This window comes from Rhinoderma darwinii, chromosome 8 (genome assembly GCF_050947455.1).
Source record: "Rhinoderma darwinii isolate aRhiDar2 chromosome 8, aRhiDar2.hap1, whole genome shotgun sequence".
In the NCBI taxonomy this organism is placed as follows: domain Eukaryota; kingdom Metazoa; phylum Chordata; class Amphibia; order Anura; family Rhinodermatidae; genus Rhinoderma; species Rhinoderma darwinii.
This window is the reverse complement of record NC_134694.1, coordinates 10157168-10174312: the sequence shown is the minus strand read 5'-3', so window position 1 is coordinate 10174312 and position 17145 is coordinate 10157168. Positions and strand designations below refer to the sequence as shown.

The 17145-nt window shown below is 45.2% G+C and overlaps 2 protein-coding genes across 6 annotated transcripts in view; one reads left to right on the top strand and one right to left on the bottom strand.

Moving 5' to 3' along the window:
• LOC142659187 (uncharacterized) overlaps positions 1-17145 on the top strand; it is a 186550-nt gene that overhangs the window by 106174 nt on the left and 63231 nt on the right. The gene's annotated exons all lie outside the window — the stretch shown is intronic.
• On the bottom strand, positions 41-17009 carry LOC142659184 (glutamine synthetase). Of its 3 annotated transcripts, none has more exons than XM_075835024.1 (7): positions 16918-17009; positions 4802-4980; positions 4057-4218; positions 3713-3859; positions 3200-3327; positions 2762-2961; positions 41-1183 (listed from the first exon to the last, which is right to left on the bottom strand). In XM_075835024.1, exons 2-7 carry the CDS (start codon positions 4965-4967, stop codon positions 862-864), a joined length of 1125 nt encoding a protein of 374 aa, XP_075691139.1. In that variant the 5' UTR covers positions 4968-4980; positions 16918-17009; the 3' UTR covers positions 41-861. The 3 variants fall into 3 exon arrangements, with proteins under 3 accessions (XP_075691139.1, XP_075691137.1, XP_075691138.1); XM_075835022.1 differs by lacking the exon at positions 16918-17009 and adding an exon at positions 8120-8218; XM_075835023.1 differs by lacking the exon at positions 16918-17009 and adding an exon at positions 8115-8186.

Sequence of the window (17145 nt, the reverse complement as noted above, 5' to 3'; positions counted from 1 at the left end):
TCATCTTGACAAGGTCATTGAGGAGTCATCACTAGACATAAAACATACAGGAGTTTTTATTCATCATTTCAACAATAAAAAATAAAAGAAAGAACAGTCACATCTTAAAAGAAACTGCAGGTTTATAACCCAGACCCCCTAGTTTTGGGACCTGTCCACACCCAACGGAATCACTGCAGAAAATTTCTGCCGTAATTCTGCTTAAAGTCAATGGCTTTCCGCTGCGGCAAAACCACACCATTTCCTGCGCTTTTTACGGCAGAAAATGGTGCAGAAATTGCTGCGTTTTTCCCAATGTCAGGAAACGGTGACATCTCCTCTGAAAACCGCAGCAATTCTGGACACTTTCCGTAGCAGGAATGGACATGCTGCGGTCTGAAAAACACGCAACGCAGGTCAATTTCGGCTCAGAGATTTCACGCAGCAATTCCGTTACGTGTGGACGAGCCCTCAGGGCACATAGTTTATTTCCCCCCTGGGAAGCTGCGATTTAGCGTCCCAGTCTTATCTTGAGGTATCCTCTATTTTATGTAAACCCCCCCCCCCCCTCCCCTTTACACTGCCTGCAGGTTGTCGGCCCATGTGGTTTATATCTAAATAGAAGTGCAGTAAATATGGCACTCATCTGACCACAGCGGATTAGTAAACCATCCGGCAGATATGGAAACTGAACAGGATTCAGCTCTATCTACAGATGGGTCAATGCCCCCTTTACTCTTCCAAACTGGAAGGAACTTCAGATAAAACTTCAAGTAGTGTAGACAAAGAAAACATTTTTTTTTTCCTTAAAAAAAGGACTCTTGTGAGACGGAAGAAACATGACGTTTGGATGGAATATTCGTGGTGGATCCAGCCCCCAGTTTAATTCTTCCAGTAGTCTTTTGTTTCACTGCCGGACTCGTTCAGAATGGTTGTCCTCGCAAGGGCCTCGGTAACCGCATATGGGTCACAGTTGGCAGCTGGCCTACGATCTTCAAAGTAACCAAATCCTTCTTGTCCGACCTGGCGTGGAATTCGAATACTTGCACCACGGTTGGCAACACCAGCTGAGAACTCATGGATGCTGGAGGTTTCATGCTGGCCAGTCAGACGACGAGAGTTGTCCTTCCCTCCACGTGGGTCGTAGACACAAATGTGGTAATCATGACGTTTACCCAATTTCTCAATGGCATCTTCAATGTGTCTGCAGAAAAAGTAGGGACATGGTCAGAATTCACCGAAGTGTAGATAAGCAGCCACATCCTTAAAGGGGAACTAAACTATTAAATCTTTTGACATTGACATTTTGATTGGTGGGGGTCCAAGCACTGTGACCCCCTAAAACCCAGCGGCAGGTGTGCCGCTTAGTTTCTGATCGGCTTTCCTCAGAGCGGTTGACAAGCTCAATAGAAAGTCTATGAGCCCGTACACCGCTAGCTCAGCTTTCCGAAAAAAGCAGATCAGAAACAAAGCGGCACAGCATTCACTCCAGTGTTTCAGCGATTGTGTGTGTCAGTGCTCGGACCCGCACCGATCAAAACTTCTGACATATCACTATGACATGCCAAAAGCTTAGTTCCCCTTGAAAAACAGGAACGACACCTTTAGTTATTACAGGATCAAAGGTTCCATATAACAAGACAAATGAAATCTGCAGCTTTAAAAGTACCAGGTCAGAGTCTTGAGAGTCTAAGGTGCAACCCTCATTTAAAAAAGGACCTGCCTAGTAGTCTTCGGGTATGGTCACACAAATAACAAAATACATCTGAAAATACGGAGCTGTTTTTCAAGGGAAACCAGTTCCTGATTTAGACTTTTTTTTTTTGAGCAAATCGCGTTTTTGTTGAGCAGTTTTCAATAGAGTCTGAGAAAACTGCTCCAAAAACGTCCCAAGAAGTGTCCTGCACTTCTTTTGATGAGCCGTCATTTTACGCACCGTATTTTGACAGCGACGCGTAAAATGACAGCTCGTCTGCACAGAACATCGTAAGACCCATTGCAAGCAATGGGCAGATGTTTGCCGACCTATTGGAGCCGTCTTTTCAGGCGTAAAACGCCTCCATTACGTCTGAAAAGAGGTCGTGTGAACATACCCTTAGTCTTTACACTGAGTATTTTGAAGGCAGGTCAAATTTGTAAAAAAAAAAAAAGAAAAGAAAAAAACACGCGATATGCTCTTGCTGAAGGAATTTTGAGGTTGATTTCAACCTGCCTGCACTTTGCCACAGTTTGTGGCGTTTTTCAGCAGCGGCTATTGAGTGCCACATGCAAAGAAAAGATTATTCTGCCTCCCATCGATTTCAATGGGTGGTCAGACAGAACTGCGGGAAGAGCAGGTCACCTTTTTTCCCCGCGAGTGGCTAAAACCTCCACCTCCCACTGAAATCAAATGAGGCAGTTTCTGGCGTTATTTTGACACCGATTCCCACGTGGTTTCTGCATCAGAAAAACTCAGTGTGAACAGGGCCTTCAGGTCCAGACCTGTCTAGTAGTCTAATGCCTCATGCACACAACAGCATGCGCCAGCAGAGTCCGTGATAAGACAGAACATGTCCTATCTTTACACAGATCGAAAAAGTTTTCACAGACCCGATTCACCTGCTATAGTGAACGGGTGCCACGAAGAACAGCCCGAGTGCCACTTGGTCATGCGCAACGCCCAGACCTACCTAGTACTCTTAAGGTCCAGCTTGGAAGCACAAGTACTGGAGGATAGTAAATCAATAGGCTATGTTTTAGTCAGTAGTAGCCAAGAGCATCAAGTTTATTTTAGAAGACTCACTTTAGGCCACCCTCCTTCCTCATGTTTGCGGTGCTGTAATTTGTATGACATCCAGCTCCGTTCCAGTTACCAGTCATGGGTTTGGGGTCAAGAGTTGCCACCACACCAAAGTCTTCACACACTCTATGGAGAATGAAGCGAGCCATCCAGAGATGGTCACCCATTTCGATCCCTACACAAGGACCAACCTGGAATTCCCACTGTAACAAGAAAGGAAACATGTACATCGATGCCAACAAAGAACCAAGATCTTCTACATTTATTCTTTAGGAACTCATTACACTAGAACAGCCTCGTGGCATGTCTCAGTCAAGCAGCTGGGTACTAGATACTAGTAGAAGACTGGAGTTGTAGAACTTGGATTAACTCAAGTGCCACACGTCGAAGAATTTACATTCCACCCAAGCGGAAAAGGTCACGCGACTTAGAATCAATTACCTGGGATGGCATAACTTCCGCATTCGTGCCACAGATTTGGATTCCAGCATATAGACAGGCCTTGTAGTGACTCTCCACAATATCCCGGCCGTATACCTTGTCAGCTCCAACACCACAATAGTACGGTCCTGAAGGAAAAGAGAAGAAAGCCCTTAAAACCTTTCCCCAAGAACCATTCAAAATTTGTCAAGTTAGATTTTAGTTTCTTTCCAGTCCTTTTGAAGCCTCTGGAGACAAGCAGCACCAGGAGTCAGTCGCTTATCTCCCACCTGAAGACAACCCGTACGTAGAACGGGGGCCTGGTTCCTCCATCACTACATATCTGACCAGATATATAACCAGGAGAACAGAAGACAATCAATCGTTATAGAAGAGCGCCACCTGCAGCCGATGATAACAGGACACCAATTTAATGGTCCGATGCCATCACATGACCTGGCCACCATCGGTTAAGAACCCAGCAGGCTTCAAGAGACAGTCAATACGCGCAAAAACCATACTGAAGCCCCTTACCTTGTGGTCCAGGGAAGCCATTTTCGGGCCATCCATATGGGTGTCCATTGATGCCAAGTAACGTGTATTCTTGCTCCATGCCAAACCAAGGGATGTGGTCAGATACCATGTCCATAATCCGTTTACACGTGTGACGCAGGTTGGTTTCTGAAGAACATGAGAAGAAGTTATTTACACAGGACAGACCGCGGCCAGAGCAAATTATCTCGCTGTGTACACTGGAAAAAAGGCACGGCCGACATCTGCCAACTATATCCTGACGTAGACAACACTCCCCTCTGTAACGATGACTAAACTGCAGATCTGCTGAGGCATTTAAAGGGACAAATCTCAGGTAATCTTACCGGCTTGTTTCCGGTTGTACTTTAGGACTTCACACATGACCAGCTTGTTGGGGTCCAGGCAGAATGGGTCTCGGAACATCTGTACAGGGATAAGGTACATGTCGCTGTTTGAACCTTCAGCTTGGTAAGTACTTGACCCATCGAAATTCCATTCTGGTACCTCTGAAATGGAAGAAAAAAAAAACATGTGTTGAGCATCTATCATAACCTTCAATTAAAGTCCAAGACTTTCCAATGACTGGACGCCACAGATCTCTGTAGTAGAGACCCCCTAATCAAAGAGACACCCTATTCCTGTATGGGTCAGAGATTCTACCAAATGAGAATTTCCATTGAGGATGGTACCGGCACAGACACCTGAAATCCTATATAAACGCCATATATGCTTCCCATAAATGTCCAGGCTCCAGCTCAGACCTCTAGGAAGAGAAGCAAGTGAAAGTCCTCTTAAATTTCTATTAGAGGGCCACTGTTTTTCGGCAGGACCCCCCTCGTGCTCATAAGGCCAAGTGATTGCTCACAACAGGACACCAGGTACTTTCTTCTCAGGAAGCACCAGGGCACAAATACCAACATAAAGGTCAAGTGTCACTGGAGTGTCTCCTATAGACTGTGGGGCCAGATGTCTACCATAACTCGCGTATCCTCAGACGTCAATGGCTGGGACCCGGCTCTATACAAGAGGGGGAAGTAATGGGATTTACAGCAGGACGTGACATGAAGGGGGGAGGGTTTCGGATCTTACCTTCAACAGATTTTGGTTCATAGTCCAGGGTTTTTGTTTTGCAGCGGACACCTTCTCCGCTCCCATCAATCCACACATATGTAACTTGGACCATATCCCCTTGGGGCAACTTCATGTACTGCTCCCTTACCCCCTTGTTGAGCCTGGAACTGTGAGACACAGACATGGTGGCAGCTGATCTGCAGAGGGAAACAAACCGGTAAAAAAGGGGGAAATTACAACTTCCTGACGATTACAACACAACCAGGACAGTGACCTAGTGTAGGATGCTGGAAGACGCCTCGAGACTGGCACCACCCCATTAAAAGCATTGTATAAATAGTGTGAAGACGTAATGCACATGGCAGAGCGGTGTATGTAGAGCCTGTATACGCAGTCCCTACAGTTACTGATCCATAGAGCCTGTACACAGTCCTGTATTACTGACCCATAGAACCTGTATACAGAGTCCCTACAGTTACTGATCCATAGAGCCTGTGCAGAGTCCCTGTAGTGCTGTCTTACTGATCCATAGAGCCTGTATACAGAGTCCCTATAGTTCTGTATTACTGATCCAGAGCCTGTAGTCCTGTAATACTGACCCATATAACCTGTATACAGAGTCCCTATAGTTCTGTATTACTGACCCATAGAACCTGTATACAGAGTCCCTATAGTTCTGTATTACTGATCCAGAGCCTGTAGTCCTGTAATACTGACCCATATAACCTGTATACAGAGTCCCTATAGTTCTGTATTACTGACCCATAGAACCTGTATACAGAGTCCCTACAGTTCTGTATTACTGATCCAGAGCCTGTACAGTCCCTACAGTCCTGTAATACTGACCCATATAACCTGTATACAGAGTCCCTATAGTTCTGTATTACTGACCCATAGAACCTGTATACAGAGTCCCTATAGTCCTGTATTACTGACCCATAGAACCTGTATACAGAGTCCCTATAGTCCTGTATTACTGATACATCGAGCCTGGGCCACCATATAGTGCATTACTTTACGGAGAGAAGACCGCTATATAAAACCAGAGGCATAGGAAGGCAACGCATGGGCCCATAGATTTCTACGAGTGCCTGATTACATCTCCGTACATCTTGGAACTCATATAGAACAACAATACTGTAGTGCGCATGAACCCCTATGGATACATGGAGATTTCCAGCAACACCAACAGCCACAAGAATAGCACTGTTACGGCCTTCATACTCTTACAGCAATACACGGTTACAAATTCCAGCTCTGACACGCTACAGCCAAGTACCTAGAAAGCCGCATTGGTCTTGGGCTATGCCAGTTAGAACATTTACCAGGCATGCCAACTATTCTTGGCTGGTGGCGCTGTGGACCAGGGGTCTTCACATTGGGCAATACCCAAGAGTGATAATACTTGCAACAAGGACTTTCCCAGTTAATTCTTCAAATAATGTGACTCCATATTGATAATCGAATACATCCAAATGATAAAAACGAAAATATATATATTTTTTTTAGCTGCAAACTTCAGCCTTTTTGTGCACAATGTATGTGCAGCAACCCCCTCCCCCATTACATACAACCCAGGATTTCTAAAAGTTTTTAAAGTGTAACTAAATGTTCCAAACTTCTGACATGTCATAGTGACTTGTCAGAAGTTTTGATTGGTGGGGGTCTGAGTACTGAGACCCCCACCAATCGCTAGAACGAAGCGGCAGAAGCGCTCAGTTTTTTTTCGGCTTTTTCCGGAAAGACTTTCTATTGAGCCCGTACACCGCTACATTTATTTCCAGAAAAGGCCGAACCGAAACGAAGCGGCTGAGCGCCTCCTGCGATCGGTGGGGGCCGCAGTGCTCGGACCCCAACCAAGCAAAACTTTTTTGACATGTCACTACGACAGGTCAGAAGTTTGTGGAACGTTTAGTTACACTTTAGGGGTACATGCACACTGGGCGGGTTATTTGCGGATTTTACGCAATGGGCGTCACTGTGGAAAAGCCGCAGCGTATTACAGCAGCAAAGCAGATACGATGTCAACAAATCTCCACACGCTGCAGAAAAAAAAAAAATAAGCAGAAATTACGTGCGGATTCTCTATCTGCATCATGTACATTTTTCTTCCGAAAACGCCACGGAATTTCCGCTTTGTGTGGACGTGCCCTTAATTAACCACTTCTTGTCGGTCACTTATGAAGCAGGATTACGGGTAAACACCAGCTGTACGTTTGCGATCCACATTTATTATTATTTTAGACACTTTTTACGGTTTTAAAAAGGGTCTAGATTTATTAAACACACTTTTTTGCGCAAAATATTGGTTCAATATTGGCGTACGGAAGAAAAACGCGCAAGTAAGAAAAATGGGTAAACAGGTCTGGCAAGACGCGGCAAATTTATCATACATGGGCCCCACTATGATAAATTTGGCGCAGTTTCTGCTTGTCTGGTCTAGCTAAGACAGGATTAATAAATCCCCCCCCCCCCCATTATTTTTCTATAGGGATCAGCCGGCCATCGCAGGGTTACTAACCGCTTATCTCCTGAGGAAGACAACCTTTATAACCCCACAGGGTTTTGCTAAACTAAACACCCCCCAAACAACCTATTTTGGTTAAACTTTACATTCACCATAACAAAAATAAAGAAAGTAACAAATATTGTGCACAATATAAACCATCATAGTACCAGTTTTACATGCAGCAGAGTCGAGTTTGTTATTTATGTAGCCTGCAGTACATTCATCTGCAGCCCTAGGCAAGATGATATCAACATGAGCTGTGCAAAGCGACCAACTCAGCTCGCCTACATCTGTGTGTTCATATAGAGTGATATCTTTGACTATATGTAGTCCCTTGCCCATTCACATAAAATAGGCTGATGCTCTAAACACTATAGATGTGCCACATGACAAACCCAGCACTGCTACAACTGATCTTGACATAAAAGGCTTTACAACTACAGCATCATCTTGTGCACAAAGGAGACAGTTTGAGCCCTGCTACATCAAAAGATCTAGTGTTAATAGGAACATGCAAGATATATGCATATAGGGCCACCAAGGTATACATATATCTACCTCTCCACTATGGAAAACATGTATAGGATCAACATGGCGGATTTGTAGCAGAGAGCACAGGACAATGAGGAGCACAAAGGAAGAGAGAGCCCATGAAAATAATAGGGAATGTTAGAGAACTTTCTATTACTTGGAATGGGTCACATGGTCCAGTAATATGGAATAGTCATGAGGGCAGATAAAGGGTTAAGAAGTAGACCAGGATGCCAACGTGGCAGGACATGCAACCATGCGGGGAGCCCATGCTCCCAGACCAGGCCTTACCTTACCTTAGTAGCAGGGATACAGCACAGGCCCTGGACCCTCAGGAATCAGATGTCACCGACCCACTAAGCCTGAAGAGGAGGGAGTCTGAGGATTTATATTAGCCGGTGCCAGGCCACGCCCACCTCACTGCTGGGTGGGAGGGGAGCTAGGTAAGGCCACGCCCACATAGCTAATACACCATTGTAAGCGCAGAAAGACATAGAAGGCCTATTTATAGCAGGGCAATGCTTTGTTTTGGTTCTTCAGAACTTTTTCTGTGTGTGATCTGACTTTTCATACATATCTTATGTCATGAGGACTTTCCTGTCACTGTGGTACTGGGTGTGTTTAGTTGCATACCATTTGGAGGGATTGTCTATACCTTTTGAATCCAATCTATTTTTACTCCCTATTTTGGAACTAGTTCCTTAGATGTGTTATTAAATCTCCGCTGACAAGTTACATTTTAAAGAGACTCTGTCACGACATTATAAGTGCCCTGTCTCCTATATAAGAAGATCAGCGCTGTAATGTAGGTGACAGTAATGCTTTTTATTTAGAAAAGCGATTTATTTTAAACCACTTTATTAGCGATTTTTAGCTTTATGCTAATGAGTTTCTTAATGCCCAAGTGGGCGTGTTTTTACTTTCGACCAAGTGGGCGTTGTACAGAGGAGTGTATGACGCTGACCAATCAGTGACCAATCAGCGTCATGCACTTCTCTCCATTCATTTACACAGCAGCATTGCGTTCTTACTAGAACACGATGTGCAGTCACATACACAGACATTAACGTTAATCAAGTGTCCTGATAATGAATACACATGAAATCCAGCCTGGACGTCATGTGTATTCAGAATCCTGACACTTCTGAATCTTTTCTGTGAGATTTCCAGCAAGGGAAACGAAATCTCGTTTACCTCGTAATCTCGTGTGTTTCCCAGGAGATAAGCGGTGACAGATGTCTGGTAGCCACTTATACCCCTGTCCCTGTTGTCAGCCAATCCCATTGTGTATGTACATAGAGGAGTCAGACAGAATAGCTAATGGCCGATAGTTATCTTATGTCTATGTAACAGAAGGTAGACATCTGAGACAGGCCTGATAATATTCCTGAGATAATCATTATCGGGTATTTACAATTACAACCTGTCATCCGCAGTGTCTCTCTGGCTCAGATTGGGGTCTGTGGCCTTTTTGAGCGTTTTTCTGTTGCATTCTTTTAGTGCAGCGAGATGTTACGGTAAAGTCTATAGTTACATATAAAGGCACTACATACGCTGCGTTCTGGTTTGTGGACTTTTTGAGGAATTTTAGTGGTCATTGGCACGCGCGCTGGGTGTGACTTTTTTTTTTATATGCTTCTCTATAGGACTTTAAAAAAAACACGATAAAAAGGGTTTGTACAAAATGATACTAAATATAAAAGATGCCAGAAAAACGCTGTTTTTTATACATTTTAAAAAGCCAGGAAAAAAATGTGTGTGAAGGCGGTCTAAATGGAGCCTGTCAGCTGTTCAGACCCCCCCCCCCCTAAAACCGCTAACAGCGCTAGAAAGCTGACATGGAAAGAAGTGTTAACCTTCCGAAGTTGCCGATCAGAGTCCAACCATCACTAGGAAAGAGTGGATTTAATTAGCTCATGCGCCATATGCAAATGAGGTAGCGAGTGTCCGCCAGACAGGAAAGGGTCCTGGATTCTAAACCCTCCCCGACCCCTCTACTCTGCTCTTGAGTGACGGCTCTTTGGGTCCCGTGAAAATAGATAGATAGATAGATAGATAGATAGATAGATAGATAGATAGATAGATAGATAGATAGATAGATAGATAGATAGATAGATAGATAGATAGATAGATAGGAGAGAGATAAATATATATGAGAGAGATAAATATGAGATAGATAGATAGATAGATAGATAGATAGATAGATAGATAGATAGATAGATAGATAGATAGATAGATAGATAGATAGATAGATAGATAGATAGATAGATAGATATGAGAGATAGATAGATATCAACGGCAAATGTTGGGGGCGAGAAGAGTCCGGCATTTTGAATTTCAACACGCCCGATCCTTTTGTTTGCCAATAGACCCGATCGAGCATGCATGTGTATGGGGGAGTCGGGAGGGATAACCGGCGGCGAAATGAGCGTTCGGCCGACAGCTCTCTCATGTGTATGGCCGGCTTTATATTGGGCTTTGGAAATACAAAAACCGTAGCAGAGATATTTCCTGAGATTGCCCGATCTTCTATAAACTGTAAAAGCGGATTAGATTACTGGAACAAACTGGAGTCTGTGTCTGTACTTTGTGCGACTCTAATTATTCCAGGACTTTCATAAGACATTAACTAACTGCTAGCAGCCTAAAGTGTAAACGTGTCCAGTGCCCCGTTTTCTTTAAAGGGCAACTCCAGACTGGGGCAAAATACATTTGAACCTTCTAACCCAAAAGTTGGAATTTTACTGTAGTTACCCAGGTCCCTCCTAACCATGAGTGATGAGATTGGGGGCACAACTACTAAGATCGCGTGGAGCCCGGATCTTAGATATTTTAGGATTATTGCAGAAATCCCATTACATCCCCCCTGGTGCCAAGAATCACAGGGAGCCTGCATAAGATCTCAGCACAACACATCGCGGCGGGTATAATAAACGTGGAGCCCGGGCTATAGGGTAAGGACACACTGAGGTGAAGCCACGATGTGGCCAAAAAGCACACGTCATGCCGTTTTACTGCACATTTTCAAACGATTGTAATGCAAAAACAATGCGGACATTAATAATTATTTGAAAACGTAACCTATTTGCCGTAAAACCGCATGTCCGCGGCATTTTCAGCCACATCACGACCGCGCCTCGACCGGAAAAAGGCTCATACAGATTCGATTTCAGACGGCTGAATGCGCAGATTTCGGGCATGTTGGATTTTTTTGTTTCTGCAGAAGAAACTGTTGCCAAATGTGTCTGGCCGCGGCTCATTTCCCTCTCCGCATTGAAAACACGTGCACGTGTATGGGTCGGGAGGAATAACGGTCGGCTGAACTAAATTGTCAGCTATCTAAAAAGTGTATGGCCACCTTGAGGGCTTGTCCACACGTAGCGGAATTGCGGATGGAAAATACGCAGCAGAATACACTAGCAGCAAAGTGGGCGAGATTTACCAAATGTCATCCACGCTCTGCGGACAATTTCCGACCTAAAATTGACCTGCAGTGCGTATTTTTCGTACCTCAGCATGTCAATTCCTGCTGCGGAAAGTTTACTGAATTGCTGCGTTTTTCAGAGATGTCACCATCCCCCAACATTGAGAAAAATGCCGCAAAATACGCACCATTTTCTGTAGGAAATGGTGGGTTTTTGCCGCAGCGGAATGTCTGCTAGTTTCAACGGAATTGCTGTAGTAATTTTCTGCAGCAATTCCATTACGTGTGGACAAGCCCTAAGGGTATGTTCACACGCTTAGCAAAAACGTCTGAAAATACGGAGCTGTTTTCAAGGGAAAACAGCTCCTGATTTTCAGAAGTTTTTTAAGCAACTTGCGTTTTTCACGGCCATTTTTGGAGCTGTTTTTCTATAGAATCAATGAAAAACTGCTCCAAAAACGACTCAAGAAGTGACATGCACTTCTTTTTCGCGGGCGGTTTATTACATGGCCGTTTTTCAAAACGGCTGCGTAAAAAAACAGCCCGTCGGAACAGAACGCAGTTTTTCCAATTGAAATCAATGGGCAGATGTATGGAGGTGTTCTGCTTCCAATTTTCCAGCAGTTTACTGCCCGAAAAACGGCCAAAAATAAGCCATGTGAACATACCCTAAGGGTATGTTCACACGTAGCGTTTTAGGCGTATTTCGGGGCGTTTATGCCTCAAAAAATGCAAGCAGAACACCTCCATACATCTGCCCATTGATTTCAATGGGAAATATGGCGTTCTGTTCCGACAGGGCGTTTTTTTACGCCTTGTTTTCCAAAAACTAAAAAGTCGCCCGCAAAAAAGATGTGTATGTCACTTCTTTGGACGTTTTTGTAGACATCTTTCATTGACTTTATAGAAAAACAGCTCCAAAAACGGCCGTAAAAACGCAGCGAAAAACACGAGTTTGCTTAAAAAAAACGAGTTTTCTAAGCGTGTGAACATACCCTAAGGCTGGGTTCACACAACCTATTTTCAGGCGTAAACGAGGCGTATTACGCCTCGATTTACGCCTGAATATACGGCTCCAATACGTCGGCAAACATCTGCCCATTCATTTGAATGGGTTTGCCGACGACCTGTCATTTACGCATCGCTGTCAAAAGACGGCGCGTAAAATAACAGCCTCGGTAAAGAAGTGCAGGACACTTCTTGAGACGTAATTTGAGCCGCTCCAAACAGCTCCAAATTACGGCCGTCAATGACACCTCGCAAAATGCGAGTAGGAGCAATTACGTCTGAAATTATGGAGCTGTTTTCTCCTGAAAACAGCTCCGTAATTTCAGCCGTAAATGCAGTTATCGTGTGCACATACCCTAACTGTTCCATGAATGTAAGGGTATGTTCACACACACTATTTACGGACGTAATTCGGGCGTTTTAGCCCCGAATTACGTCCGAAAATGCGCCTCAATAGCGTCAGCAAACATCTGCCCATTCATTTGAATGGGTCTTACGATGTTCTGTTCAGACGGTCATTTTTTTACGCCCCGCTGTCAAAAGGCGGTGCGTAAAAAAGACGCCCGCGTCAAAGAAGTACCTGTCACTTCTTTGGACGTAATTGCAGCCGTTATTCATTGACTCCAATGAAAAGCAGCGCCAATTACGTCCGTAATGGACGCGGCGTTCAAGCGCCTGCACATGCCGTTACGGCTGAAATGACAGGGCGGTTTTCTCCTGGAAACAGCCCCGTAATTTCGGCCGTTACGGACGCTGTAGTGTGAACATACCCTAAGGATCTTCCAATGCACATTATTCCTATTGATTTCCCCTAAGATAAGCGGCATCGGAGGTGTCTGGCAGTTGCTCACTCTTTCCACCATAGAGATTATTATTCACATATGGGCGGGCTGAAGTGTTAATGGGGGCATAGCTGTTGTTGATTGTTGACTTATGATTGTGCCGCACATAGGGGGGTCTGCACACAGTGACCTTCTCTCTGCTGTGTTTACACAGGCTGCCCCCCATCCTGATAGTTATCTGGACATCGATCAGAGTTTTAGGGCAGATACAGACGGACGTTGCGTTTTTGCGCGCGCAAACAACGCGGCGTTTTGCGCGCGCAAAAACCATTTGACAGCTGCGTGTGTCATCCGTGTATGATGCGCGGCTGCGTGATTTTCGCGCAGCCGCCATCATAGAGATGAGGCTAGTCGACGCCCGTCACTGTCCAAGGTGCTGAAAGAGCTAACTGATCGTCAGTAACTCTTTCAGCACCCTCGACAGTGAATGCCGATCACAATATCGAAAAACCTGTTGAAAAAAAAGAAAAAGTTCGTACTTACCGAGAACTTCCCGGCTGTTGCCTTGGTGACGCGTCCTTGGTGACGCGCCTCTCGACATCGGGCCCCACCTCCCTGGATGACGCGGCAGTCCATGTGACCGCTGCAGCCTGTGATTGGCTGGAGCTGTCACTTGGACTGAATTGTCATCCCGGGAGGTCAGACTGGAGGAAGAAGCCGGGAGTTATCGGTAAGTCAGAACTTCGTTTTTTTTACAGGTTCATGTATTTTGGGATCGGAAGTCACTGTCCATGGTGCTGAAACAGTTTAACTCTTTCAGCACCATGGACAGTGACTATCTCCTGACGTCGCGTACCGATAATTTTTTTGCCGGGTTCGGCCAAAACGAGTTCGGCCGAACCCGGTGAAGTTCGGTTCGCTTGTCCGGCTTCGCTCATCGCAAAGACACTCCGTTTGGATGTTCGGAAACAGAAAAGCACGTGGTGCTTTTCTGTTTACATTCATCCTTTTGACAGCTGGTGCGCTGTTTCAGTCGGTTCGCACGGAAGTGCTTCCGTGCAACCTGCGTGGTTTTCACGCACCCATTGACTTCAATGGGTGCGTGATGCGCGAAATACGCAGAGTTATTGAACCTGTCGCGTTTTGTACGCAGCGAACAAACGCTGCGCAAAAAGCACGGACTGTCTGTACTGCCCCATAGACTTGTATTGGTCCATGCGTGCCGCGTGAAGACCACGCGGCCCGCACGGACCGAATACACGCTCGTGTGAATCCCCCCTTAGGGTATGTTCACACGAGGTCAATACGTCCATAATTGACGGACGTATTTCGGCCGCAAGTACCAGGCCGAACACAGTGCAGGGAGCCGGGCTCCTAGCATCATAGTTATGTACGACGCTAGGAGTCCCTGCATCACTGCCGGACAACTGTCCCGTACTGTAATCATGTTTTCAGTACGGGACAGTTGTCCTGCAGCGAGGCAGGGACTCCTAGCGTCGTACATAAGTATGATGATAGGAGCCCGGCTCCCTGCACTGTGTTCGGTCCGGGACTTACGGCCGAAATACGTCCGTCAATTACGGACGTAATGACCTCGTGTACACATACCCTTACATTTTCGTGGGATAAGAACAGGAAAAATTATTCCTATCCTAGGATGAATTATAGCCCTACTAGTAGAAGTAGCGGGAGACCCCTTTATGATACCCAACTGGCCTAATAAGTGTCCATTCAGACATTGCAATTGCGGTGCAGTTGAAACCGTATATAAAAATGCATTTTAACCACGATTTAGCGCATTTTTTCTGCTAGTTCCCACAGTGCAGATTTGCTGCAGATTTTCCATGTGGTTTTTTAAGCCAAAACCAGGAACGGAACCTGAACAGATACAATATACAAAGAAAGGCATTAGGGTATGTTCACACGCTTAGCAAAAAACGTCTTAAAATACGCAGCGTTCAAGGGAAAACAGATCCCGATTTTCAGACGTTGCTTTTCGCTGTGTTTTTTACAGCCATTTTTGGAGCTGTTTTTCTATAGAGTCAATGAAAAACGGCTCCAAGAACGGCTCAAGGAGCCCCTGCCTCTCCGTGGAACTACTGTCCCGTACTGAAAACATGATTACAGTACGGGACAGTTGTCCTGCAGAGAGGCAGGGACTCCTAGCGTCGTACATAACTATGATGCTAGGAGCCCGGCTCCCTGCAGTGTGTTCGGTCCGAGACTTCCGCCCCCAAAATACGTCCGTCCATTACGGACGTTAATGTGCTCGTGTGAACCCAGCCTAATAGGTCTGCTCTACTGGATCCAATTCTGTTTTTTTGCTTACAAAATTCTGGCAAAATCTGCAGCAAGTCTGCACTGTGGGAACCCAGCCTAAAAAGCGCATTCAATCGTGGTAAAAAAAAGGTATTCAGTTTTCGCTGGCCGTTTTTAACCACAACGACCCTTAGGAAAGGCGTTTCCCCATGGGACATTAGAAAATAAAAAGTTCTGAAACATTCTGATGCACTTTGTGTTTCAATTCCTACTCGTTGTCATGATCTCAGTTTGCTGTCAGTGAATTAACACCTGACAGGTGGAAACAATTAAGTTCTCTGTGAGCTAATTACAGCTGCGGAGGGAAGGACTGACCAGAGTGGATATATGGGTGAGTTTACACTGCAATCCTATTAATTCCAAAAGATAATCACTGTATTTAAAAGCATGTATGGCGCACTCCCACGCCTCGTCGGCCACATGATTTTGCCAGTAACATTGTGGTATTGCTGGTAAAATCGTGCGTGGTTTCGTCCGCCGCAGCGTGAGAGGGCACTTTTATAAATGCCCATGACTGAGATTGACCTGACGTCATGGACCATGGGTCATCAGACAGACACTGTTTCAGTGATTGCCATGTGGAAACCGTCTCTTTCATGGTAATCACTGACCTCCCAATGTCAGACTGCAGTCAATGATTAAGGCCAGGATCACACACATGCAGTTTTTGATATAGTTTTAGTGCAGTTTTTTGTGCCAAAAAAAATGAGATTCATCAGTCTTTTCTTTATACCTTTCCTTCAATTTGGATCTAATTCTGACTTTGGCTCAACAAACTGCACGAAAACCTGCATGTGTGACCGTGTCTTTAGGCTACGGCTCCACAGTAACATGGAGTACGTTTGCGGTCATCCAGAAATTGTACTGCAACTGGCTTTCCCTTGCCTTAAAAATGGGTTATCCCACCACACCAGCCGATCGCCTATCTACAGGATAGTTGATAAGTGTTTGATTGCTGGGCTGGGACCCCCACCAATGAAGAGAATGGGGGTCCCGAGTCCCCTGAACGAACAAAGTGGCGGTCACGCATGTGCTCTGCCGCTACATGTCATTCTCTATGGGACTACCGGAGATAACTGAGCACAACGTTCAGGGGACTCGGGACCCCTGTTCTCTTGATCGGTGGGGGTCCCAGCAGTGGAACCCCCAACGATCAAACACTTCTCAACTATCCTGTAGATAAAGGAACGGTCTACATTCAACTAAAAAATCATTGCATGTAAACACTTTTTGTACAATTGTTGTCAAAGGATAAGCAGCTGCCACTTATCTCTGACATCACTTATCTCCAGCGGAACAAAGAATCGGGAATGTTGAAATCCAACATGCCAAACCTGGTTGTCAGGGGACAGTAGGGCTACCCTCATACATATTCAATTGCCGGACAATCCCTCTGAGATCTGGTTTTAGTTGGATGTATCCTGTTGTGTATAGATATATGTATATAGGCTGGGAGCCACAGGTCTCACTTATGTTGTTATGTGTCATAGCCTGAGGGCGGTATTTTTGTAAGAAATGATCCTAGGAGTGGCGGAGAAGAGTCACACTGTGACGTACTCACATGTAAAGAGGATTCCTCCGTGTGACTTCTGGAGTCTTCGCTCTCTATTGATGCGCTGCGTGACATTTGCAAATACAGCCGCACCCGATTTACATGGGCTGTGCACAAACACAGGGATGGAAAACAGATTGGAAGAGCAAATTATCACTGACGCAATGGCAAATAATAATACTTTTACTCTTTGCATGCACTTAAAGGGGAAATCCACCCCAAAAAAAAAAAATAAAA